General features: G+C 42.1%; 4 protein-coding genes across 5 annotated transcripts; 1 reads left to right on the top strand and 3 right to left on the bottom strand.

Moving 5' to 3' along the window:
• Positions 1-80: 80 nt before the first annotated feature.
• Positions 81-11,589, top strand: LOC136439179 (formin-H-like). Of its 2 annotated transcripts, XM_066434431.1 has the most exons (16): positions 81-1,365; positions 1,586-1,668; positions 2,948-3,956; positions 4,226-4,292; positions 4,516-4,594; positions 4,712-4,839; positions 5,022-5,101; positions 5,489-5,654; positions 6,289-6,418; positions 6,527-6,652; positions 6,890-6,958; positions 7,188-7,266; positions 7,897-7,994; positions 8,332-8,397; positions 8,568-8,624; positions 10,371-11,589. In XM_066434431.1, the coding sequence occupies exons 2-16, from the start codon at positions 1,594-1,596 to the stop codon at positions 10,971-10,973; spliced, it is 2,832 nt and encodes a 943-aa protein (XP_066290528.1). In that variant the 5' UTR covers positions 81-1,365; positions 1,586-1,593; the 3' UTR covers positions 10,974-11,589. The 2 variants fall into 2 exon arrangements, with proteins under 2 accessions (XP_066290528.1, XP_066290527.1); XM_066434430.1 differs by having other exon boundaries at positions 81-1,668.
• A 19-nt stretch (positions 11,590-11,608) lies between these two features.
• On the bottom strand, positions 11,609-15,219 carry LOC136439184 (arylacetamide deacetylase-like). Its single transcript, XM_066434437.1, has 4 exons — positions 14,092-15,219; positions 13,411-13,630; positions 12,602-12,665; positions 11,609-12,350 (listed from the first exon to the last, which is right to left on the bottom strand). The coding sequence occupies exons 1-4, from the start codon at positions 14,119-14,121 to the stop codon at positions 11,609-11,611; spliced, it is 1,056 nt and encodes a 351-aa protein (XP_066290534.1). The 5' UTR covers positions 14,122-15,219.
• A 108-nt stretch (positions 15,220-15,327) lies between these two features.
• LOC136439183 (Ig-like V-type domain-containing protein FAM187A) lies at positions 15,328-18,641 on the bottom strand. Its single transcript, XM_066434436.1, has 5 exons — positions 18,135-18,641; positions 17,778-17,913; positions 17,255-17,474; positions 16,679-16,840; positions 15,328-16,353 (listed from the first exon to the last, which is right to left on the bottom strand). The coding sequence occupies exons 1-5, from the start codon at positions 18,446-18,448 to the stop codon at positions 15,869-15,871; spliced, it is 1,317 nt and encodes a 438-aa protein (XP_066290533.1). The 5' UTR covers positions 18,449-18,641; the 3' UTR covers positions 15,328-15,868.
• Positions 18,642-18,761: 120 nt separating this feature from the next.
• On the bottom strand, positions 18,762-24,329 carry LOC136439182 (uncharacterized). The gene is made up of 9 exons (XM_066434435.1): positions 23,460-24,329; positions 23,031-23,202; positions 22,532-22,687; positions 22,034-22,172; positions 21,651-21,753; positions 21,308-21,403; positions 20,739-21,002; positions 20,381-20,477; positions 18,762-20,038 (listed from the first exon to the last, which is right to left on the bottom strand). Exons 1-9 carry the CDS (start codon positions 23,642-23,644, stop codon positions 19,796-19,798), a joined length of 1,455 nt encoding a protein of 484 aa, XP_066290532.1. The 5' UTR covers positions 23,645-24,329; the 3' UTR covers positions 18,762-19,795.
• Between the last annotated feature and the right edge of the window lie 75 nt (positions 24,330-24,404).

Genomic DNA, 24,404 nt, shown 5'->3' with positions numbered 1-24,404 from the left:
CGATTATCTTTCTCCTTCTTAACAGCGAGTTTAGACAAGACTGCAAGCGTTTGGTCTGTTGTGTTAGAATGAGCGGATAAGGCATACTATTCAGAAACAGGGAAACGCAATCGCATTGCTAAAATACGACAGAATTTTTGGAGCAGTACTAGTGTTGTGTCACAAACAGCAATATTGAGGATCGACGAAAACTACTTCAGGCTGAATCCTTGAAATCAATATAAAACGTAACATAACATAACGTAACGTTATCATATTTTGAGTCAGTTGCTTATAGCATGCATGTCGCAGGGGTACAATGTACAGACATCACTTCTCAAGTCATTTATCTTTATTAATCTATCTTTATGCCGTTCAAGTCCTGTACCCAAAGGGCAGATGCTGCAAGGCTAGTTTCAATGCTGTGGCTGCTTTTTTGCTACTTAAATTGGCTACAGATTGAAGAGCGATCGAACTTTGTCAGATTGTCGCTGGCGTGATCGACTGTTAACTGTATTAACCAGGCATACCACTCACCCAGCGCCTTTAGTGTGGCGTTTCCAGTGGAACTGAGAAGGTCGACAACATCTGGGCGACGCTGAATGACTTTATTGATTTTAAAATCTCGTAAAATAAACAGCAAAAATGCTTTTGGCAAACACATTTTTCATGCCAGCGTTGTTACTATCAGGGAGAAATGGCTATATCAGCAAATATAAGTAAAATTTCTGTCAATATTCCTGATGACTGTAGTATTAAGGATACGGAATACATCGTGTTGCATTCCGTCTATACATTTTATACAGTACGCGGGTGTAGCGAAATTTCTGATCAGCGAAAGGAAAGGATGTCACATTGTAGCGGTGCATGTATACACCAAGTGGTTTTACATTGACAAGCGAATAAAAGTCTCAAAGATGCCCCGTCAAAGACGCGTCAGGACTTTGTATCGCGTACGATAAGTTCTTACTTCATCGTCTCCAGAACTGTTTACCAAACACCTTATCTTGTATGCCATGTCTAACATCCATGTTAACTCGGTAAGATTACCAACCTCCAGCCAACAAAATACTTTCTGCATGCCCTAGGCTCAACCTGCAACGTAAGCCGCGCTATTCATGCCTACAGTGTGTGAAAGGCATTCCGCCCTGAGCCGGGTATTGTATCGATCCGATCCTGCCGTGCATCTAACGTCCATTGTTCGTGCAACCGGAGCCCTCCTCTTTGCCGTTCTGGTAACGCAACACCATGGATATGTTTGGATGTATAGCCGCCTGCGTGTAGTGGGGGGTGCCCGGGTAAGCCGTAACGCCAGCTTGAGCTTTCATCCAAGCTAGAAATGTTCACCGTTGCTCTACGACGTTTACGCAGACGCATCCATACGAGGTAGGGGACGCCATTGATACTCCATACATTTGTTGCTTAACATATTTCGTACGACGGTGCTTTCAAACGTGTACAATCCTGTAACATTTGGCCATTCGAAATTTTACGAGCGAAATCTACGGTGATTACGAGGTGATCGTGCATACAAAGGCCCGCTTTCTCTCCGAATGACGGAACTTTCATAACACGACCTGTTATATCATCGGATGCTACCATTCAGCAAACAACATGCTTGGAAAAGTGGAGGATAGAAGTGGGAATCCACAACAACAACCACAAGAGTGTCAACAACACGGATCAATGGTAAGATTATATTTTTGAATGCGCTAAACATTCTATATATCGGCGCAATTTTGATAAGCAGAATGCTCATTAAGTTTCCTTTCTATATCACATTCTATCTCTCATTATAAAAGTGGAAAAATTTGGTGAAATTTCTAGTGATAGCTACCCTCGAGCTCTCTACAAATAAGCTTGTACTAACGGCCGAACAAGCCAACGATAAGAAATAAAGGTTTTGACTTGACTTGACTTAGAATCACATTTAGTGGCCGCAGTCATAGCTGGGAATTATGTATATTACTGAAACTGCAGTGTCCTGCCAAACCTAACGTTACATGGCAACAGGACTGAGAATGTACAATTCACTACGTTCGCAAAAATGAGAAGGACTGGAGAGTGGGGGTGGGGTCAGGTTTAGAACGTCTTCTTTGACCCCCTCCATCGCAGCACACCGGGAGGCACTGTTGTCACTCAACCATGGGTAAGTGGTTTCAGGACATAATAGGCAAGCTGTATAAACTTTACAAACGTCGTTGCCACCTAATCCGTCTGATAAGTACTCATTTAAGACCGTCAAGAGTGATCTCATAACTTATATGTTTAAAACCCCGTATGGTGTACTGATATTTGTTCTCTTCAAAGATCAAACGGTCTCTTCAAAGATCGATTTTTTGCTGATTGGATCATCCGATCTGTCGTAGTGGAAAGGAATTACGTGGTAACATCTGAAACGCACGGTGTGCTGTGTCTGGGTATAAACAAGTCTGGGCTTTTACAATGACCACATGAGCTTACTGTTACCGTGTATAACCTCACCGACACCACCTTATCAATTTGTGTTAACCACGGAGATTTGACAGTGGGATTTCCAAGTTTCTCCTACGTACGTTCTTGATACTATACGTCAGTAACAATACATTACCTCCAACCTTACTATGTATACAAAAAATTGACTTGTACTATATATTTACGAAGTCATCTATTCACGACATGCTGCGTGGCCTGACAAATTATGTTTAAAAAAATGCTTGAACTCTCTTACGATGAATAAAACATTTTATGAAATAATGAAATCCATTAATAAGGTATTGCCAATGATTTTAGTTGAAAGATGATGCGGCGAAGTTATTATGTGGGACACCAGGTCATACAGCCCGTATAGAATGTTAGAGAAAAACCTGTCAGATTTAATTTGGTCATAGACATCTATAAGCTTACTCTCTTTCCAGGAGGAATGTAACAAATGATATATTCTCTGCAAATAAACTTACAGTCAGTCATTGTTTGATGTGCGTTTCAGGATACGATTCAAGGCAGTAGCAACAACGACAACACCACCGCAATACATGCCAATGAGCTTGTTTCTGAGCTTACCTCACATTTGGAGGGTACTCAAGTGAACCCTCCTTCTACAGAGCTTCCAACCGACTACACACCGCAAAGCACTGACAATCGAAATCATCCTGGCGGAAGGGACCTCTTCAAAAGGCGAAATGGTGTATTTTATTCTATCAATGAATTTGAATCTACCACAGACGCCTTTGGCGATGGACAAAACTCAGTAACTCACCACACACGGTGTGATTTGACTGATTATGTCACAGTGACATCAAGGTTTCAGGGAGAGAATTATTCTCCGACGTTATCAAACACTGTACAGATGTCCAGAGGAAGCGGTAGAAATGCGTTATTTGTTATGGACACAACCTCAAGGCCGGTAAGTTTACCTCTAGGCACACTGGGCAGGAGCCGGGCTCGACAAAGTACGACCTACGATCAACATAACACCGACTTGTTTGCGACCGCGGACAGCGGCAAAACGGAGGTTTTCAAGGCAACCACAACAGCTTCTCTTGTCAGTAGAGACGACACTGTAAAAATGGCCACACAGTTAGAGTCAGGGGATACTCCACCGAACAAAGTGAACAATGCTTCTTACATCTTTTCGCCTCAAAAATGCAATATTTCAAACGATGTAAGCATGGAATCGGCAGATTTAGTAAAAGCCGACAAGTGCCCAGACTTTGGTGCACGCTATCGAGATGAAGATTTTTCTTGCTCAGAGGATAAAGAGATTGAAAGCAGCTCAGAAAAAGCATGTTTGTTGACGGGAGGCCATGTCCCCATATTGCAAATAGCCAGCAATACAGGCGGAGCTATCGTACCGCCGCCGCCGCCCCCTCCCCCTCCACCAAGTGGATATTCTAGTTTCAGTAACGTGTTCTCGCCTACAAAACCACTGATTCGCCCAAAGTCAAAGATGAGGCCACTCTTTTGGAAGAAGATCGTCTTCGAAGGAACAAGTGAAGGTAAGAATTCTTTCAAACAGTAGTAGTGTGAAAAAATAACTCCTGTACATGTGCGTAGATTTGGAAGTCAAAGTTAACCATTTTTTCTAGATCTAAGACAAATTTATAGTATCTAATTTGAGCAAGTGCTTTATCGAAAACCAATAAACATACGGTGTAGTATGTGCATATATTTTAGTAATTTGTATGCCGAAGCCACAGTAACGTCCCTCTAATCTGTGATAAAGGTAATTAAAAGTGCGTTCTGCTGACTGTCATCTTTATAACAGACAAGCAGCCTGAGAGCTTCTGGGGCACATCAGAGGAGCCGCCCATCGATGCAGATGAGCTGGAGAGGTACGATACTTTTCCATTTACACAAAGATTAGAAATTTATCTTTTATTTGAGGTATGATAAACATTTGTCTCGTGACATCAAAATGACGTCTCGACTTTACTGAGCGTCGAAGACTATATATGAACTGATTTTAAATTTAGATATCAGTGAATGACCCCAGTGAACTATGAATACGTGTATTTGTAGTCTTATTATTGACCGCCATCTTTGCATATTACGAAGGTTATTTGGCGTGAGTGCGTCCCTTGACTCTGAAGCAGTGCAATTCTCAATGTCACCAAGACACGGCAAGGGGAAACAGGTTAGTGTTGGTTTGCAAGAAAATTCAATGTGATTATTATATGTAATACATGCTTAATCATTGCCCTACAGCTGGCAGTGATAATACACCAGCTATATTTACTGTTGTATGTTCAAGGTGGGAAAAGTATTAGACGACAAACGATCACGTGATGTGGCAATCAAGATCAGCCGTCTGCAGATGTCCAAGGAGGAAGTACAAGACGCCATTTACAAAATGGACGCCAAGAAGCTGGACCTTGACAGGTAAACTAACGAAAAGAAGATGCATGACATATCTATTGTTTCAGTTAGCTCATTGTTGTGCTGATACAATAGCCCTGTCAGCATGGCAGCATTCGAAGTCTCTTTATTGCAAAAGTTGGCATAGAAGCAATTTTAGGTGTATTTCTTTCGACTAGGATTTACGTTATGATATCTCATCACAGATTGCAGGGGCTGTATAACATGCGAGCCACGGAGAAAGAACTGTCAGAGATCAAACGGTTCAAGCAAGAGAACAAAGACAGTGAGTATGCAAATCTATTCCCACTCTCAGTTACAATAGCCTGAGTGTTCCATCAGTATTCCCGGCCCGGAGCAAATTCTCCGTAGTGACTGCTGGCTCAAAAAAATCGCTTACTAACTCCGGATTTTTTTTGAACCAGCGGTCACTACGGAGGATGGTACTCAGGCTACAGTTACAAGGCCATCGTTCACAAAGATTATCGTTTAAGTTTCAGTTTTCTTAATGGCACTTAAGTACGAAATACTAAGCGCATGCATTCATTTTAAAGTGGTAAATACTGTCAAATCCTTGGTCAAATAACTGTACGTATGTTCGGAAAGTTCTTTTAATCAGGGCATCTTTTCAGTCTAGTACATTCAACATAACAAAGTATTATTTCTGCCACAGTTGTCCTGGACAAACCGGAAGAGTTTCTGCTTCAGCTGGCTGAGGTTCACAATCTTCAGGACAGACTGGAGTGTTGGATATTTACCGAACGCTTCACGGAGACAATGTTCAACCTACACCAACAGATGAACTCTCTCATGTCAGCATGCTCAGAGCTAAGACAAAGGTACGCACACAGTTAAGATGTATTCAGCATATAGAACATGCTCATACCTCATAACGTGTAGCCTGGCACCATCTTCTCATGGGCCCGGCATACATGTTTTATCGCCTAGTCCCACTAATGCATAGGTCCCAATTAGAAAAAAAAGCTTAGGGGACACTCCCCGGGTAGTTGACGGGCTTAGTTTTTTGCACTGTCGGGCGTGATCCCTACGTGGTCCCGTGTGACATCCTGCGGCTGTCGGGCTATTTTTGGGCCCGGCCGGGACCCCGAATCAATTTAACTCGGACTTAAAATCAACGCGGGACCCTTTAACATATAGACAACGTGAGCTAATCGTCCGAACACCGGGAGGTATCCTTCCGGTACCCGGCAGGCCACCGGAAGACATTTGTGGCTTCGGGGCCCGGCCGGGAGTACACCCTTGACGGGTACCGACGCAACTGGGACCGTAAAACCCGTAAAACAAACTCGGACATGCCGGAGCGAGTTATGAATTGACCTTGGCGGCAGTGTAATACTCCCACTACCGAGGATATCCGCGGAAGATCACGATAGGTATCACACTACATAGTGGACTTTCCAACTTAGCTTTGCAATGTGAAATTTAGAATTCACGTTTCCACATATTCTTCAGCGAGTATCTGCATGCTGTACTGAGGTTGGTGCTGGCTGCAGGGAACTACATGAACGGCTGCACACCGCGAGGTCAGGCGGATGGATACCAGCTGGACATCCTGACCAAACTGAGGGACGTCAGAACAAAGGTAATTAGAGTACTACACGTTGATATGGTGCAACCTGCAATTCGTATGCACAGTATTAACGCAAATCTAATACTCGCACTTCATGATGCCTCTCGCTTTTATATCCAGGATAAGAGTGGTAACCTCCTACAGTACATAGTGCGGCAGTACTGCCGGCGGAGCGGGGACTGCTGTGATCCGGACGGCCGCCGATTCAGACTCCCGTCACCAGAGCTGATGAAGACCGCCAGACAGGTAGGCTATAGTAAGCGACACAAAACAATTGACAAACCGACAAAGGAAAAGAAATCGGAATAACATTTTTAATACTATTTTCTGAAATGAAATTATTCATGTGTTTTTGGGACGTGTGCTTTTGGATGATGTTAAGAATACCTTTCGTATATCGTAAGTATATAATACTTATAAGCATATCATACTCCTAACATCTGTCACGGTGGGATAACGTAACGTAACTTTTGTTTCCTCCAGACGTGTCTGAAAGACAGCAGGAAATCTGTTCATAGTATGGGTGAAGGTCTGAAAAGAGTGAAGGGACTGGTAAGAAATACGTGTTTTCCTCCGCTTTTTGTCTAAGCTGAGATATTTTATCTTCGACTATAGTAGAGATCATTGTTACCCTGTTATATGAAAGTTGTCAATGTTACATTTGTAAGGTCATATTTTGTGTACGAAGTAGTGGTATTTACTGCCATATAACGCTAACGTTGTTGAGCTGTAGTTTTAGTTTGAATCCACTGTAACACTTTCATAAACTGTTTGATTTCAGGTTCAAAAGGTACTGGAGGGAAGTGAAGCCTCCACGGTGACGTCATTTCGCTGCAAAATGAAGCCGTTCTTATTCCACGGTAAACAACACTTAGCAATTGCCTGGATTTTCTATTCTCCAAGCAGAGGTTTTGGTCGGGGGGTAGTAGTGGCCGGGTTTTTTTTTTACGTTGGCCTAAAAAAAAACGGCCACTACTACCCCCCGACCAAAATCTCTGCTTGGAGAATATGGATTTTCATCAAGTAGTGACAATAACAGCCATCTTTAGTAGTCGACACATCTGTGAAATATTTGACGTTGAGATGATATCACCTGCTGTTAAGCCCTGTTCACACTAGGTGAAATCTATGTGAATCAATCAGCGCGCTGATGTCATCTATAAGATTCACTTGCTGTGGCCAAAACAACATGTCAGACCAAGGATAAAACCTCCTTGATCTAATCAGTTACATAGAAAACCATAATTGACCATTGAAGCGAATTGATTCTCATAGATTTTACCGAGTGTGAATAGGGCCTAATTAGTGTGAGTATATGTCAGAATCTGGGTAGCCCCGTCAACAGAATTGTTGATTTCCAAGGCCAGGGGACCCAGCGAACATACTAGTAGGACAATTGGTACATAAATTACATAACATAAATCAAACGTATGTATAAAAGATGGTAATGACATCATCGAGTGAAATCCTTATTGTGTTCACGATTACAGCTGAGCTGACGCTCAAACGGGAAGTAAGGAGGTTGGACGAAGTGGAAGACACGTTCAAGGAACTTCTTGTGTTTTTCGACTGCAAGGATCCGGACTTGGTGAGAACCACCGACAAATTGTTTTAAGGCATACGTTCTATAGACATACCATGTGTGAACAGATAGACTGCCAACATTTCTCATTCTGCTGATACAACAAAGTGGATGCATTGTAGTCATTGCTCAGTGACAGTGGGCTTCCATATAAACAAATATCAACTCCCAAATCAACATTTATTGCACACAGGTACCAATGGCAATGCGTTTCGATATGATCATGAACTCAAAACAAATTTGACTACTCTAAGTTATCAATGCAGTACGCAATCAATCCTCTATTATTCAACCTCAGTCGCCTGCACTGTTGGCTCACTGCAAATATTTGTCCTTTCCTCAGGACGATCCTTTGTCATTCTTTGAGATATGGGAGAGGTTCTGCCAGGACTTCTATGACTGCTGGACGGTAGGACCTCTACGTTCTCTGTAACAATCTCTATTAATTTGTTACATCTATCGGCTTTATGACAGATGTGATATGACGTGATTCTACTTTCATCCATATTCTCTCTTCTTTTATACCGGTTGCAATCAAGACTTCCCAAATCTGAAAAAAAATCTTTTATACCCTTTCAGGACGAGCAGAAGCGGCTTGCAAAGGAAATGTTTCAAAATGTCGAGAATGACAAAAAAGTGAGTCGATATTTCTCTTTAGATGATGTCCCTGAAATATACCATGTACTAACTTCAATTTTGATTATGTTATGTGAAAATATTTATCGTTACCGCTTCTAAAGCGGATATCAATCATTTTGAAATGTTTTCGAACCTTGTCACATAGACACAGTAGCAGATTGTATCAATGATGTAAAGAAATATATTGTGCTCAAACATGAAACTTTGCTGAAGACATAATGAAGAAACTAGAGTTCTTCGAACACATTATCTTCGCCAAATAATCAAGGCTTATTATGGATAGTGATTCATATTTACATGCTTTGATATCACCCCCTGAAAATTTGATCATACACCATATGCTGTTTGTAAGTTTTGAGGGGGGGGAGATAGGGTTAAAAATAATTTGGTGGTACAGGACTAGAGTACAATGTAAGTGTCTTGTGTGCTGATATATGTTAAAACTGAAAATGAGTACCGGTATGTTGAAATTATGGGCCCTCAAAGGTTTGAAATTGCAGTGTCGTAAGTTGAATGTGACGATGAAATGGTGCAGTCAATATATATGAATCAGAATAGAATAAATCTTTATTCCATATCATACACATTTTGAAAGACATAGTAAATGTGACTTTACCGTACCTAGCAGTGGTGCAGTTTTGGTGCAATGTACTCTCCAAGCAGAGCCGTGTTTTTGACGTGTTTTTATGTGTTTTGTCGTGCTTTCTATTTTGTCCCCTTTTCGTTATGTCGCCAACGTGCTTTGGACAAACATGCCTAAACTAAACATGTGAAAAAACAGCCGGACCCACACCTCTGCTTGGAGAGCAATGCTGTGCTCTATTTGTTTATTTGACCTACTTTCCCAGGCCATCTGTTTGTAAGACCTGTTTTCGGGGAAACCGTCACATATTTCAGAGTCCCAATATGAATGCAGCAAACTTTCCTTACTAATTATGCCAATTATATCCTGATTCGCATAATTAGTCGTTTATTATGTAAAGCACCATCTGAGCTATCTGAATACCAAACGTCACGACGATCTGTCGACCCCTTCTCAATTTATTCATGTCCGAAGGTCAAAACAAAAACACCCACTGCAGTTCCAAACAAGACGCTTGGGGGCCCAAACTTTCACAACTTACTTCCTATAGCATGAACTATCTACCACACAAAAATCATGACCATAGCACTTGTAGAAAATATGCCCTCAAATTTTGAAGCTCGGCTGCAGTACCTTAGGTACCCGCTAGAATGCCCATTATCGAACTTGACCTTCCTTTTTGTAAACCCTACCCATCCACTAAATATCATACAGATCCATCAACAGCCTCTCGAGTTATGCTGGCGACATACAAATACACATCCACACAAAGCCCGCTGCAGTACCGACGGAAAATACCAGGGGAACCATTTTTGAACTAGACCTCCATTTCCACAACATCTACACACCTGCAAAAAATCATGAAGATCCATCAACGTTTCCGTCACTTTTTTTGCCAACATACAAAAAAAAAAAAATCAAAGTCCGCTGCAGTACTGTTGAAAAACGCAAGGTGAACCATTTTCGAACTTGACCTTCCTTTGCACAACCACTACACACCTACCAAAAATCATAAAGATTCATCGAAGCTTTCTTGAGTTATGCTCCTGACATACATACTGACCCACCTAACAGATTTTTCAACCGAAAACATAATCTTCCCCGAGTACAAGTACTCGGCGAAGATAATAATAATGATTAACATTGTGAACAATTTTCAGGCCAGACGAAACTCCACAACTACGCGCGAGCTGACGGAATGTAGCAAGGGATCCCTCCTGAAGGCACGGTTTTCCCGCCAAAACTCACTGACTGATCTACAGGACGGCGAAGTAGCAAAATCGTCCGAAAATGGCGTTTCGACAAAACATGCTGAAACTACAGCAAGGACCTTTGGCACCTCAATCGTATCTCCCAAAATTACATCACCCGATAGGCCTGTCTTGGACGATAAGTGGGGAAGCAACACGCAAACGGTTCATGACAAAACTGATGACGATATGAACTTGTTAAAGACCATTGATGAATGTCAAAATCGACCAACAGGTTGTGAGTCATCGCACAACTTTAGTCGCCCTGATGATAGTAGCTTAGTGTCGGCATCCTATGTGTATTTGACAGACGAACCCCCTATTTTGGACGACAAAGAGAGTAGAGGAACCTCCTTTTCTCAACGCAAAGCTTCAGACGACTCAGCAGAAGTACATGGACAACCCAATATGAATTGGGGATATTATGAGCAGGGTCAGGCACGGAACCATGATAGTCCAGACCCTGCCGTAAGAGTGATGTACCAAGGCAGTACACTGGTCGTTTCTCTTTAGCGCAAAGTTATCTACTTATCAGTTTGAAAGTCAGTGGTACTTTGTTGAAGGGTTGATAGGATGAAAAGGTAACGTTAACTATCTTTCCTGCGCGCTGATTGGTCGAGAGCTTTGCAACAGAACTGAGTCAGCTTACAGATGCGATTTTTGTGGTAGAGAATGCCATTCTCGTATAGGGCTGTTTAGCCATAGTCGATGCTGTAGGGCTGTTGTGAATTAGGATTTTACCATGGCGTATGCTGACCGACGGAGGCCATATATATATATGATTGGTCGAGACCATATCAATCCTATATGAGGAAAAAGAGAGACCTAGTACTGCGTATTAGGACGGACTCATCCGCACAGCCTGGTAGTCCGGCGAGGATTACATTATAGGATAGAAGGGGGTGGGAGAGGGGAAAAAGAGGTAGGCAAAGTGGAGCACATTTTTCACCCACCCCATGTTGCCATACATTGTACCAATTACAATTGTCGCGCAATAAAGTTCTTCTGTAACATTTAAAGGTAGAAACAATTAGCACATCAGAACTTCATGATCAAGTTTTGAAAAAGGTGGAAAGTTACTCACAATATCACCTTTAATAAAAATGAGTTGACATACTTTTACATCATATTAGCTGGGTGTTGTATTCCTACAGATTTTCTCGAAGGATGTTAACTACTTTTCTCAAAGACTTCCACCCCAAGCTGTAAGAAAATGGCTTGAAGCCCATGAAGGCGATGCCATGAAAAGCACCCTCCAGGTGGTCATGAGTAACAGGAACGCCCACAGATTCTAACCGCTTGGCATACATGATCCCATCATCCCTCAGCACGTCATACCCACACGTTAGAATGTACGTGGGGGGAAGACCCCTTAGGTCGTCATCATTAGCCACTAGTGGGGCAAAATATGGATTTACGATGTCCTTCATATCATCAGGTAAACTCAAGCCCAGGTTATTGTCCTTTAATCTGAGACCATTTAGGGTATAGAGACGTTTTCTCAACTCGGGTGACACGTGGCTGTTATTGGAGAAGTCTTTGTGGCGGGCATAGCTGCCAGTTAAATAGATACACCAATAAAAAGTCATCATGTCGATGGTTAAGATGTCTATAACGTCGCCACGTTTGTACGAGTCCGTTCGGAAGTCTAAGGCCTGGAGTGCTGGGTATAGCAAGGATTGAAACTTTAGACGTGGAAGGTTCTTTTTCTCTGGACGATTGAGTTTTAAGGCGACAGCGGCGGCCAGGTTTCCTCCTGCGCTATCGCCGAGGACACCGATTCGGGAAGGATCGACATCGAAGTCTTCGGCGTGTTGGAGAAAATACTCAGTGGCCTGGAGGCAGTCTTCGAGCGGTGCTGGAAACTTGTGCTCAGGGGCTAGTCGATAGCTGGAAAAATAGAAACAAAACATGATGAGATCACAGTTACATGTACGGCTCCCTGCAGTTGTGTGATGATAAATCTTGATTAGATTACTGGTCTGTTGATGTGGATTGGAAATAGTCAGACATACTCCTGTTGTGATTTAAGGTTAGCATCTTGAAATCATTTTCAAAAATGATATTAGCTGTAATTCCAATCGAAAATACCTCGACGGATAATTAAAGTACTGATAAGAACTGGACAGGTGAATACACACTCGACATGGACGACGACCGCACCAGTCTTGATCGCAATGTACTGGTTGAAGTGTTCAGCTTGATCTGAAAAATAGTGCATATTGCATTATTGATATACATAAAGCATACTGCTTTGATACACATAAGCACCTCTATACCAGCTACTGTCAAAACAGCCAGATAAGGGGTTTGATAGTTTGTGACATTTACGTTGTCAATGGTATCTATCAATTAATCATGTTAAGAGGAATATCCTGTATACAGCCTGTGATATGTTTGTATTGATGCACAGCGCAGAGGAAAAGCGAATCCGTAGAAAACAGCTTTGCAATAGAACTGAGTCAGCTCGCAAGTGTGACTTATGTGGCACAGACTGTCATTCTCGAATAGGACTGTTTAGCCATAGGCGATGCACTGATGCTAATCTATGATTTTACCATGGTCAATATTGACCGACGGAGGCCATATATATATAGGTATGCACGTATCTATCTGGACATAGCGTTTTCCTAATTACACCAAATGTGACAAAACAGACAACAACCAACTGGTGATGTAGCCTCCTTCGCAGACTTCTAGGAGCAACAGCGTTCATTTTTGGTGGGAGCACTGGTTCGTGATTTTCAACATGGGCAAGGTTCTCTTATATTGGGGGATACATAACCTTGCCAATGTTGAAAATCGTGAATCAGTGCTCCCACCAAAAATAAATGTTGGTGCTCCTAGAAGTCATTGCCTAATTTACATAATAATTATATTGACGATACATAAAAGTAGACGCTGGTGCTCCTAGAAGTCTGCGAAGGACGCTAATGGTGAGGATTTTTACCCAAGTTAACAAAGGCCCATCCTCCTCCATGGAAGTACAGCAGACCGGGGGCCAAACGTCTTCCCTTGGGTTGATACAGCCGTACCGTGACGTCACCAAACGTCGTGTGCGTGATATCCAGGCGTGGATCATCAGCTGGACATGGGTGTTGTATTTTCCCAAACGTCGCCCGAATGATGTCGAGACTCTCTCCGAACCCTACCGTTTTGTAACCACGAACCTGTGTGAATTATGGAAGCCTTATTGGGGTATCATTGGATAAGTGATACGTTTGTGAATATTAGACATCCAGGTCAGGAAAAGAGGAATAAAATTGAATCTTTACTACTGGATAAATACATTTTAATTTTGTAAACTCAGACTTTTCAAGCGCCCATCCGGCATTTTCCTATTGGATAAGTGGGTAAATTAACGAGTACTAATCATTGAATACAAGATTTAATTATAAAGCCTTGTAATGGTGACATCATCATCATTTGGATTTTCTCAGGAAACAACAACCTGCCTGGTAATAGATGACGAGCCGTTGCGGAACAGACTGTTACGTTAAAAACTAATTTAGAAGAGTCAGAACCAAGAACAGTGAGCGGTAATAAAATGATGCGTATTCAATATGTTAACCGTCATTTTGCAACCTACGAGAGCGGGGCCACATTCTTTTATAACAAGCAATGCACTCACCACGTGACCGGCAAATCGCATGAAGGACATGATTAGGGTGGTTTTCCACGGCTCTGCGACACCTGGCGGTGCAGGGGAGTAGCACAGGTAGCACAGGCACAGCGCCACAGCTGATAGGGCCACCCCTAACACTTGTAATGTCGGCAGGACAACTCCGAACTGAGGGAAAGATAAGGCCAAAACTTTCTACTAGTACCTTTGCTGTTGTTACAAAGTAATTATTAAGATAGGAAGCATCGCCTGTGTTTGGGTAGGGTTGCTTACTAGGGAAATGACAAAGGAGGGTTTGAAAAACAGCTTTTAATACGGCGTTGACAATAACAGATACGGAACGACCGAATAAAACTTATTGACGTAAACAAAAGTGCCTTTCTGTAATTTCAAAACGTTTTCAAGCCATGGTGATGCCAAGAATAAAACAGGCATTTTCCCACGCATAGTCGTCCGGCGGCCTCCAATATACATTAGGGGCGGGGCGAATCTGGGTGGGAAAATGAAATCAGGTTACGCAAACAAACTTTATGTAAAGCTTTTAAGTAATCATTAACATCGTGGCCCTGTTCAACTGGTTAGCAGTTCTATCTTGTGTTAAAATGTGGCAAATGATTTTCAAGGAAAAAATGTAACTGAGCTGAGAAAAGTGCTTCAAGCATACAAGTTTATTATTCATTGAGGTTAACATGGTTAACATGTACAGCCACGCCGATCAAAAAGCTAAGTCATCATCATATCGGCTAGGGACCAAATACATTGTATTACGGGTTTTCTTGTCGTTTAACATTAAATACACTCTACCTTCCATGCCACCAGCAGTCCTCCAAACCAGCCTGCGACTAGCGACATCATCACAGCGCGCGCACGGGACAAGGTCGTTACGTACATTACCAACTGCTGTAGGGGACTATGCTGAAACTATGCCGTACGAGAAATGAACTTTCACCTGTCTGCTGATTGTGTAACATATTGTTTCGCAGCACATAAATAAATCACAAATTAGCCTCATCCATCTTTAAACGGTGTCACATGTAGAGCGCCTTATTGTGTCATTGCTCAAAGCTTCATTCCAAGCAGCCTTTATATAATATCGTTAGGTGTTTGCACGTCCGTGTTAAATTGAAAGTTAGGTACTTATCCAATTCACATTACGTCACGGTTATATAACCTCACTCTCCATGGCAAAATGATTAGATAACTTGCCAATTGAACCAAATGATCAGATAAAGAGGAGACAAGCACTACACAAACCGGATATCTATTCAAATATTTGAATGTCATGTTACTACCTTAAATAACCTTCTCTGGTTCCTTACGTCGGCAGCAAGAAACAAAACTTGGAAAACAAACGTTATAATATGTACAAGTGTAGGATATAACCGAATTCAGTGACGATCCTACACCTTAGTTCGCAACAAGTAGTGCTTCGTTGAAACAGCTATCTACTCCAATTCTAAAATCCCCGTTCCAATGTAATACTACGAAAGGAAATCTAAGAATGAAAGGAAAGCATAGAATACTAGTAGTACTGTCTATCTCAGTGAGGAGTCGCCACTTGACATTCAGATTTTTCACATGGCTCTTTACTCTTAAGACAGCGAATGTCAGTCACCACAGCCTAATGATGTCTATCATAAGTCTTAAATATAACCGCAGGATAACCTTCTGCACCTTTAAATTCATTTCAGATGACTGAATTAAAGGAGGGCAACAACAAACCAGACAGCCAAGCTGCAAGATAACATTCGCCTTTTTGCTATCACACACTATAAAGGAAAACCTACTATCGAAACGCTTTGTCCCTGCTATGCTTAAGCGTCATTATTGTAATGAACAAGCCCACTAAAGCTACGAATACCAGCCCGGCATAGTTCGAGTACTTCTTCCATCCCTCTGCAGCCACCGGTATTCTTACAAAGACTTTAGTCGTGCCCACGTGACGATTTTCCATCCAACAGGTATAAACATTCCCGTCCTGTTTCTTCAGGTTATGTATGTTAAGGGAGTTAATGATGTCCACAAAGATTCTCCCGTCTGTAGTCTTCTTCAGCTCGGTCTCTGTGAGCACCGCGCTCCCGTTCCTCCAGCTGACGGGGCTGTCCATGCCCTCCCCGGGACACGTTAGCGTAATGTTTTCACCGCTCATCTTGAACATAGTTTTTCTGCTGATGGGTGGGGGAAGCGTGGGGCGACTCGCTATTCCCCCCGTTCTCCGTACTGAGCTCACCACTAGGCCGTTCGAGTCGGTTACTACAGTAAGGCTCCGATCTGACAACGGGAACAAAAAAATGCACGTTATTTCGACTAATAAGTCCCTTCCTATATTGTGATAGGCCGATCTCATAGCCCCGTCTCCATCAAAACATAAAAATGCGAAAAACAATCATAAAAATGCTAATATTTCATGGCCATTTAGCAAGTTTATCATTGATTGAACCGCCAATTGCCATTTTCTCATTGGTTGGACTGCTAATTGTGATTGACAGTCAGGATTGCTTAATATGATGTTAGTTCAGCACCAAGGTCAGGGCCAGAGAGAAAGCTGTTTGGTTTTGAACGTCCTACCGGGATGACAAATAAAGAAAGAACCCACCTTTTGGACAGCGTTCGGTACAGAACTCTACCCTCCTCTCATCAGGACGGTTGAATTCCTCGCCAAATACTTCTCTAGCGACGGCCGGGAGATTCTCAGAGTCGCAGGCGATGACGGTGCCCAAGTGCTTCGGGAAGTCTTTGCCCTCGACGTGACAAATCCCTATCGAAAAACAAGCAAACAAAACAAAAACACCAGTCATAACACTGTTAATGAAATGACTTTATCGACCAATGAGATCTGCCTAAAAAAAACAGTAGTAGTCCCATTTCACAGAGTAGGCGTTTAAACTGTTTTTGCCGCTTGGGTGAACATTTGTCAACAAAACAAGCGCGTCTAGAAGGAGTCAAATAGTCTAACAGCCGCACGACTAGACAATCGTCGTCAGTCTCAAGAGGGCCTAAATTACACTGGAAACGTGATGTAGCTTTTTTGACAGGGTTGACTTTACATTCGTTTTGTGCTACTGACAGTTACCGACAGTCATGAGTTATCAAAGAAGAACAATTTTGGGGACTTTTCAATTATGAGTCATTTAAATCTACGGGAAATCACTATTGAAACACGCTCACGTACCTATCCTGGCTCGTTCTCCGGACCCGCCACACCTGTTGCACCGTCCCCATGGCGACCATAAGGTGAACATCGTCATTCTTCCCATCGTCCTGTTCGGCAGAGTATCTTCTTTGAGAGCCACGAGACTTAGCTTGACAGCTTTCGGCTCTTTGACCGTCAAATCGTAGAGAACAAGAATTTCGTCTCCGTCTCTGCAGTAGTATATGCCGCTGTCGGTTACCTGGAAACATATATCAACTGTGAGCTGCAATATTCGGTCCGCACTTTTAAACGTGTGACATGTTTGAAACTGTTTGAAAAGTACTAGTGACAAGTATCGCATCGATCGCGGTTCGGTGAAGCTAAGGTTTTTGTTTTTCTGGACGTCGATCTCTCTACGTATGTTGCAGCATATGACCTACCCCTCCAACCAACAAACGTAATAGCTGGTCTTATAATTTCAGCATCTTGCGACACCTACTTCCTCTTCTGTAATGATACAATGTTCCACCAAAGATCATAACAGTGTGTGTTCTCTGCTCACCTTAGCATGTCGGATTGTCATGTCAAACTTATTCCCCAATTCCAGCCTCTCGTCCTCGTCAAACCAGACCGACATCTCCCCCTCCCCACCGCGAGGGAAGAAAGTCCAGCGCAGGAGCTTCTGTCCTTTTGGTTGGCTACGGATTCAGATAAAGATGGTTCTAAACCTAGTGCACATCGACGCTATTGAATAAATCTGTTAAACAAAAAGCCCCCACTACATGACGCATAGGCTTCATTATCAAGTACGAATGTAGGCGTTTGAGTGAAGCTGCAACCTATTTGTAAAAATATTTCCAACTTTGTGCATGCCTCACTGACTTGCCATGTGGGACCCTGCAGTTAGCATACTACTTACCACTGACAGGGAAGATTCAGCATTTGGGTCATGTAGATCTCTTTCTCTATACTCAGCCCTGGGCACTCAGTTCCTGTGGGTTCTTTACGTCGACTTCTCCTACCGACTTCTTTAGCAAATTCTTGATTAAATAGAGCAGCTTTGCTCTTACGCGAAACCAATGTGCCCGGGGAGACAAGTTGTGTAACAAATGTCTGATTGAACGAAGAGTTGTCAGATGACGTTAAGTTCGACAGAGAAGTGGAAAGTACTGTTGACGAGATGTACGTGGGTATCAGCATCGTGAACAAAGTCAGAACACGTGCCACAGCCATCTTACAGCTCACGCCTGTGAAAATCACGTACGGCACAGAAGTAGGAACAGCACTACATCACCGTTGCCAAGGATACTGTTCGGGAATGTAACGGTATCTAAAGCTATTGTGAATCATCGTTCTAGAACACATTATGGTTTGTGTTCGCACCGAGCGTTCCTAGGATACATATGTCAATATTGCTCCGGTGGGACGCCGAACGCTGCAGCGCTAGCTACACGGGGGTATGAGAAGATCTGGCTAAGCATAGTTTATATTCTTGGCACAGCATTATGGCGGAAACTATGTCATTTTACTCGAGTAAAACACATGCTGAGGCACAAAGTAAGTTTAATAGTTTGCGGCAGTTACATGTAAGTTATTCATGGTGATATTGAATAGACTTCATTTGATATGCTACATCTTAAATAAAAATTGATGTTTAGCAGTCCTTCCAATAATCTAATGGTAGACATAATAGTTGGTAAAATGTACAAAAGTATTCTGTATATATTAAAAGTTTTCTGATGAGACAAGATAGAATAAAACTATCCGGTTATTTAGTGCACCCCTGAATGTCATACCCACAATGGATCTCTTCAAACTCAAATAAATTTTTCCCCAATTGACTAAACTAAGATATTTGGCAAAGAAAATACCCAATGCTTTGTTGCTGTTGCATACAAATATATTACAGGTTAAGGTGAGGAAATAACACAGATTATGCCTCTCCACTACGTTTTTACAAGTGGCACAATTACAAATGAATATAGTAAATGTACATACAAAAATTGGTCTCAATTTATCAGACATAAAGAATCCCATCTTTCCATGATAATTAATCAGCATTTCTAATCTTGCAGGCACTCCCTTGAAATGTACTCTTCGATGTGTTATAAGTTAGAAGGACAAGGAAGTACAAGTAAAAAGTTATGGTATTCAATGTAGCAGCTGATCAGTGAAAAATGATCTAAGATCAGCTGCCACCTTCCATATCCTAATCCATGTGCATGATACCAAACCTGTACCTACTGTACATGTAGCTGGTAGGGCCCTTTTAGCCCCCTCAGCAAATAGCTATTGGATACCAGGCTACATAACATCTACAGTCACAGTCAGACAAACCGTCCCTGATGTGATCGTCGACGATGACATAACATCTAAAATCTCTGTTCAGATGGTCTTTTTCATCTGAAAGTACAATGCACTTCCTAGGTAACTGTCAATCAATCATCGCTTCCTTCTGGCTCCTCCCACTGGGTGGTCACATGATCAGGTGTTTCTTGGTGTCTGTAAATCAATCATCGCTTCCATCTGGCTCCTCCCACTGGCTGGTCACATGATCAGGTGTTCCTTGGTGTCTGTAAATCAATCATCACTTCCTTCTGGCTCTTCCCACTGACTGGTGACATGATCAGACAGGCCTGTGTCTGAGAGAAACCTGTTCCAGACCACGGGGAACACCCCTGCCACCTCCTCCATGGTGATGTGTCTGGTCCTGAGGTTGTTGATGATCCAGTGGAGGAACTTGTGTGCCAGGTCCCTCCAGGCGGCCACACTCTCCTCGTCCAGTCCCAGCCACTGCTGGATCTCACCGATACGCTGTCTCAGCTGGAGCACAAGAGACAAGCTACCTGTCATGTTTTATCGTTTTCTATCAATTTGGCCGACTAAGCAAAAGAGGATATGGATAATGTATGTCACACCAAAGTTGTCATATCAAAACAATTTTTTTTTGCTGATGTACATCAATTCTATCAAATTTGATTATATATAACATTAAGGGTTGGGTTTATCATTATGTTTAATAATGATGTAAATTTACAATTAGAGAAGTAATCTTTAAAAGGATGATGCGGCTATTCATGGCACGTTTTACATGGCATGCTCTTAGCCACATCAACTTGCACAAACACACAGTCCTGAATCCCCAAAGAATGCCATCTTACTAACCTTCTTGTCTGACCTGTTGATATCAAAGTCACTCTTCTTAGTGTAGGCTTGAGCTGCATTACGTACTTTCTCTCTGATGGCTCGAATGACAATGTACCTGAAAATAGACTCTATCATTAGAACAGATCATAGTTACTTAGAGCAAGGTCTAACCTCCTTTCATAAAGTAGTCTCCTTTAAAGCTAGCAATTTAACCCAAGAAATATGCATAAACATGTTCAAAAGAAGCTGAAAGAGTATGATTAATTTTTCAGGAGTACTCACAGCATTTAATGGATTAGATTTCAGGACAGTTAAGGTTTTTCTTTACAGATATTTGAAACTTTTTGGTGGATGAAAAACACCCATCCTGACTTACCATATAGTCTTCTTCTTCAGCAATCCAATAACTGCTCCATCAGCATCAAGGAAGTACAGGACTTCCCCTTCATACCCGTAACCCTGCCTGATTTGCTTCATGCGAGTCTCCACCTCTGATGCAGGCACCAGTTCATATTGCACGGTGGGCAGCCCCATGGTCCTTGCTATCTCTATTGCCATGTGTGGAGCCATGCTGCAGAGTTGTGAGTTACTCCTGGGCTCCAAGTCTGTACTAGTCCATGCAATAAACCTGAGTTCTGATCTGGAAAAAAAAGTAGACATTTCAAGTTTAAGAGTTTGCTGGATCTTAGAATCACTCACATTGTAAACAAATCCCTTACGGCATTCAAAGCATAATGTCATATGAATTTCTTTTCTGGGTATCCCACTTGATAGATTACACAGGTATCCTAGGCAGAGATTTGAGACATGAACCAAGGATATACCCATGCAAGTATACAGAGGGAACACAGATTAAGTATGTCTAATTGGTCAAGAGGATGAAAAGAGTGTCAATATCTATATGATATGCCAGGACTCCATGATGAAATAGAGCTCAGTACAAACCTCTTCAGGTATGACAGGTCCTCCACATGTTGGTGGTGTGGCTGTAACACCTCAAACACTGCTGTGTAACCAGTGTGTACCAGGAAACTCTCTAGCCTGTCAGAAAGATTCAAGATCATTTTCACAAAAGGCATTTTCATAATGAATTTCCAGACAGAAATGACACACAGTCAAACTGATTTGTGATGTTTAAAATGGAAGTTTGTAGATAGGTGGGCTATACAGTTTTATCCTTTAGGTATATACCATGTACATGTAAATCAGTGTATGCCGCTTCATATACTTCACAGTCATTTGTGTACTGACACAATAAGTACAGTTCAGCCTAGCATGAAGTCTGTACCTTTGTCTGTGCAGGTCTGACATGTCGTCCAGCAGGTCTATAATGGCTGTGCACACCTCCCGAGCCACCTGGTACCTGCTCTCCTTGTACTTCTCTATATGACCTGCAAAAACAAGTACATGTGATGGATAAAACATTTTGATCTTCACAGAACTTCAAAGTTTGTCATTATCCTCCACAGTTGCTCATACAGTGTAAAAGCATTTCTTTTAAATGGAAAAGTTTGGCAAGTGTGAATACCATTAGATCAGATGCATATCTTGACCATCTTAGCTTTTGGATCATGCATGTTTCTTGAATTTCCTGACTCTGGAAGGAATTAGCAATGTCACTTTTATGCCACATGTGCTAGGAGCTTAGAGTCCACTATGATTTTAACTTACCTCTTTGTGTGAACAGCATGTGCACATTTTTAGACCCTCCAAACAGGACGACCTTCCCTCCAACCAGCCGAGCCCCCAGGTGGGCAGCCTCTCCATTGGCCTTCCTAGTGGCCACTACTGTGGTCGCCTCCTCTAAGGGCTAGCAGAAAAGAGCCTTATTAAGAAACATTCTTACAATAAGCAAAGATTACCCTAATAATGATGTGTATGATATTGCTTTTTCTGTGCTTCAAGAGCTATTGGATACAATGATGCTCCCTTGGGATTGAATGATTTTCAGACCCCAATATGTATTCTTCTTTCCCAGACCAAAAATTTAATTATATTACAGTATGAATTAGGATGTGCCTCTTTTATTTATATGATCTAGTCTAAACTACGTATACTGTCCTCCAGCATATCAATACAGAATATGGATACAGATTGTTGAAAGCTTAAATCGCATGTTTGTAAAATTCTCCTTCAGTCGTCTTATGTGACATTTGTCTATTGTCTTACCTTAGTGAAATACCTCTTCCAGGTGTGGTTGTCCCCCCTGTCCTTGTCGTCGTCATCTCCCAGCCCACCTGTGAACTTCTTCAGGGCATGGATCACACAGTAGGTGCCCCTGTCTGGGCCAGCTGGGATCTCCAGAAAACTGTTGCCCCTAGCAACCTGATACAATACAATGGAGACAATCTCAGCAAAAATGGGGATCGGAGGAGGCCATCATGAAGTTGAAAGATGGTTCTCTACAGCAGACAGCTAAAGGAATAAATGATCAATGTATCAAATAGCATGGGGAGGGAAATATTTTTTTGCTGTGACACTGCACATGTACTGCTACGTACTTGTAGCTCAATTTAAAAAAATACAATTAGGGCATGTCGGCATGGCTACTTAGTATTGACAGGAACATTCTGTCAGTAGCCTCAGCAATACAATTACTGGTCAACTTCTCATTACTCTAGCAATTCATGTAGGTTAAGTCCAACCCTTTCCCAATGTGCCTTTTTACCTTTTCTCTGAACTCCTTATTGGCATCATACACAGCATCATCAGGACCATGCCTGGTGAACACCCTGACGTCATGCACCACAGCTGTCCTCAGATGAGGGGAAATCCCCAGCTGGGGGACAGCTGCTGTCACGACCTTGAGCTGGTGCTTCTGGCGAGCCCAGGACAGCCATCTGGCAAGAAAAGAGTGAAGAAATGTTATTGCTTGTTTGCTCTGGTATTAATAAAACGTAACATAATTTTCAATCTTTATTAAACCATTCCATAATAAGACAATTACAAAGTAGACGGGTACTTCCGTTTTTCAGTGTTTTGTTTCTTCCCAATTCAGTACATCACTATTTTGTCATTAGAAAAGTTTCCCATTATATTCTTATATTGGGTCTGCTGCTTTGAGACGATTTTTAAAACCTTGTTTTAGTACGTTTACCTGTCAGCCTGCAGTCTTTGTTCCTCGTCACTCAACCCGGGTCCACACCCATCCAGTCCGAGCGACTTGTTGAGGCTGTCCCGAGCCTCTCGCACAGACAAGTCCTTATTGTTCGTCTGTAATTCCTGCAGCAAGTCTTCAAGCAGTTGCTTACTTGCAATGAGGGTAGATTCGGAACTCTGCATAACGACTAGATTATGGTTGCAGTTGACGGATTCACAAGTCAGGGCTGGTCCAAATGGACCTAATAACAATCTTCGCAGGGCTGCTTGACGATGTCTGCGATTTTGGGTTCCTATTCAACACTGTTGTTGCCCTGTGATTCCGCCATATATAGACAAAGTATGTCGAAAAGTTGTGCAATATACTGCTCTCCGACGTCATGGTTTACACTGGTGAATCATCGATTGGCTGATTGATTGACTGATTTACGATAAATCTGGGACACGAGAGGTGTCAGTTACCAAGATAAGGGGGTTTAGTATTATGAGTAGAGAATATGACAGCCGAGGAGCAACATCTATCGGGTAGAAAGGTAAAATTCAAAACACCTTCTTTTCACTTCCGTGTTTGTTTCCAGAAGACGCCATCTTAAAACTGGACTCTACTATTTGCATATGGGTATTCTTAGGAAGTAAGTTTGATCATTACAACTAAAGCGTTTATCCTTTCAAAGAGATAAGAGATAAATGAAGTTTAATATAAACAATTGTAAATACAAATATCTAGTAGTTAGAGAATCTCCATAATGAGAATAAGAGCGCAGTAATGAAATATTCCCCTTGCATTCATTGGAAACTTCTGCATACCAAATTACGTAAACAGTTTGTTTCACTATAATAGAGGGCCAAACACTGCAATATTACTCCACATTGCACTTAAAAGACGTTAATTTCAAAGAAATTGCTGAGATCATATTATTTAAAAGAGAGTTAAAGTAATCAT

This window comes from Branchiostoma lanceolatum, chromosome 7 (assembly GCF_035083965.1).
Source record: "Branchiostoma lanceolatum isolate klBraLanc5 chromosome 7, klBraLanc5.hap2, whole genome shotgun sequence".
NCBI classification, from domain to species: domain Eukaryota; kingdom Metazoa; phylum Chordata; class Leptocardii; order Amphioxiformes; family Branchiostomatidae; genus Branchiostoma; species Branchiostoma lanceolatum.
The sequence above is the reverse complement of the archived record's forward strand: the minus strand, read 5'-3'. Positions and strand labels throughout refer to the sequence as shown.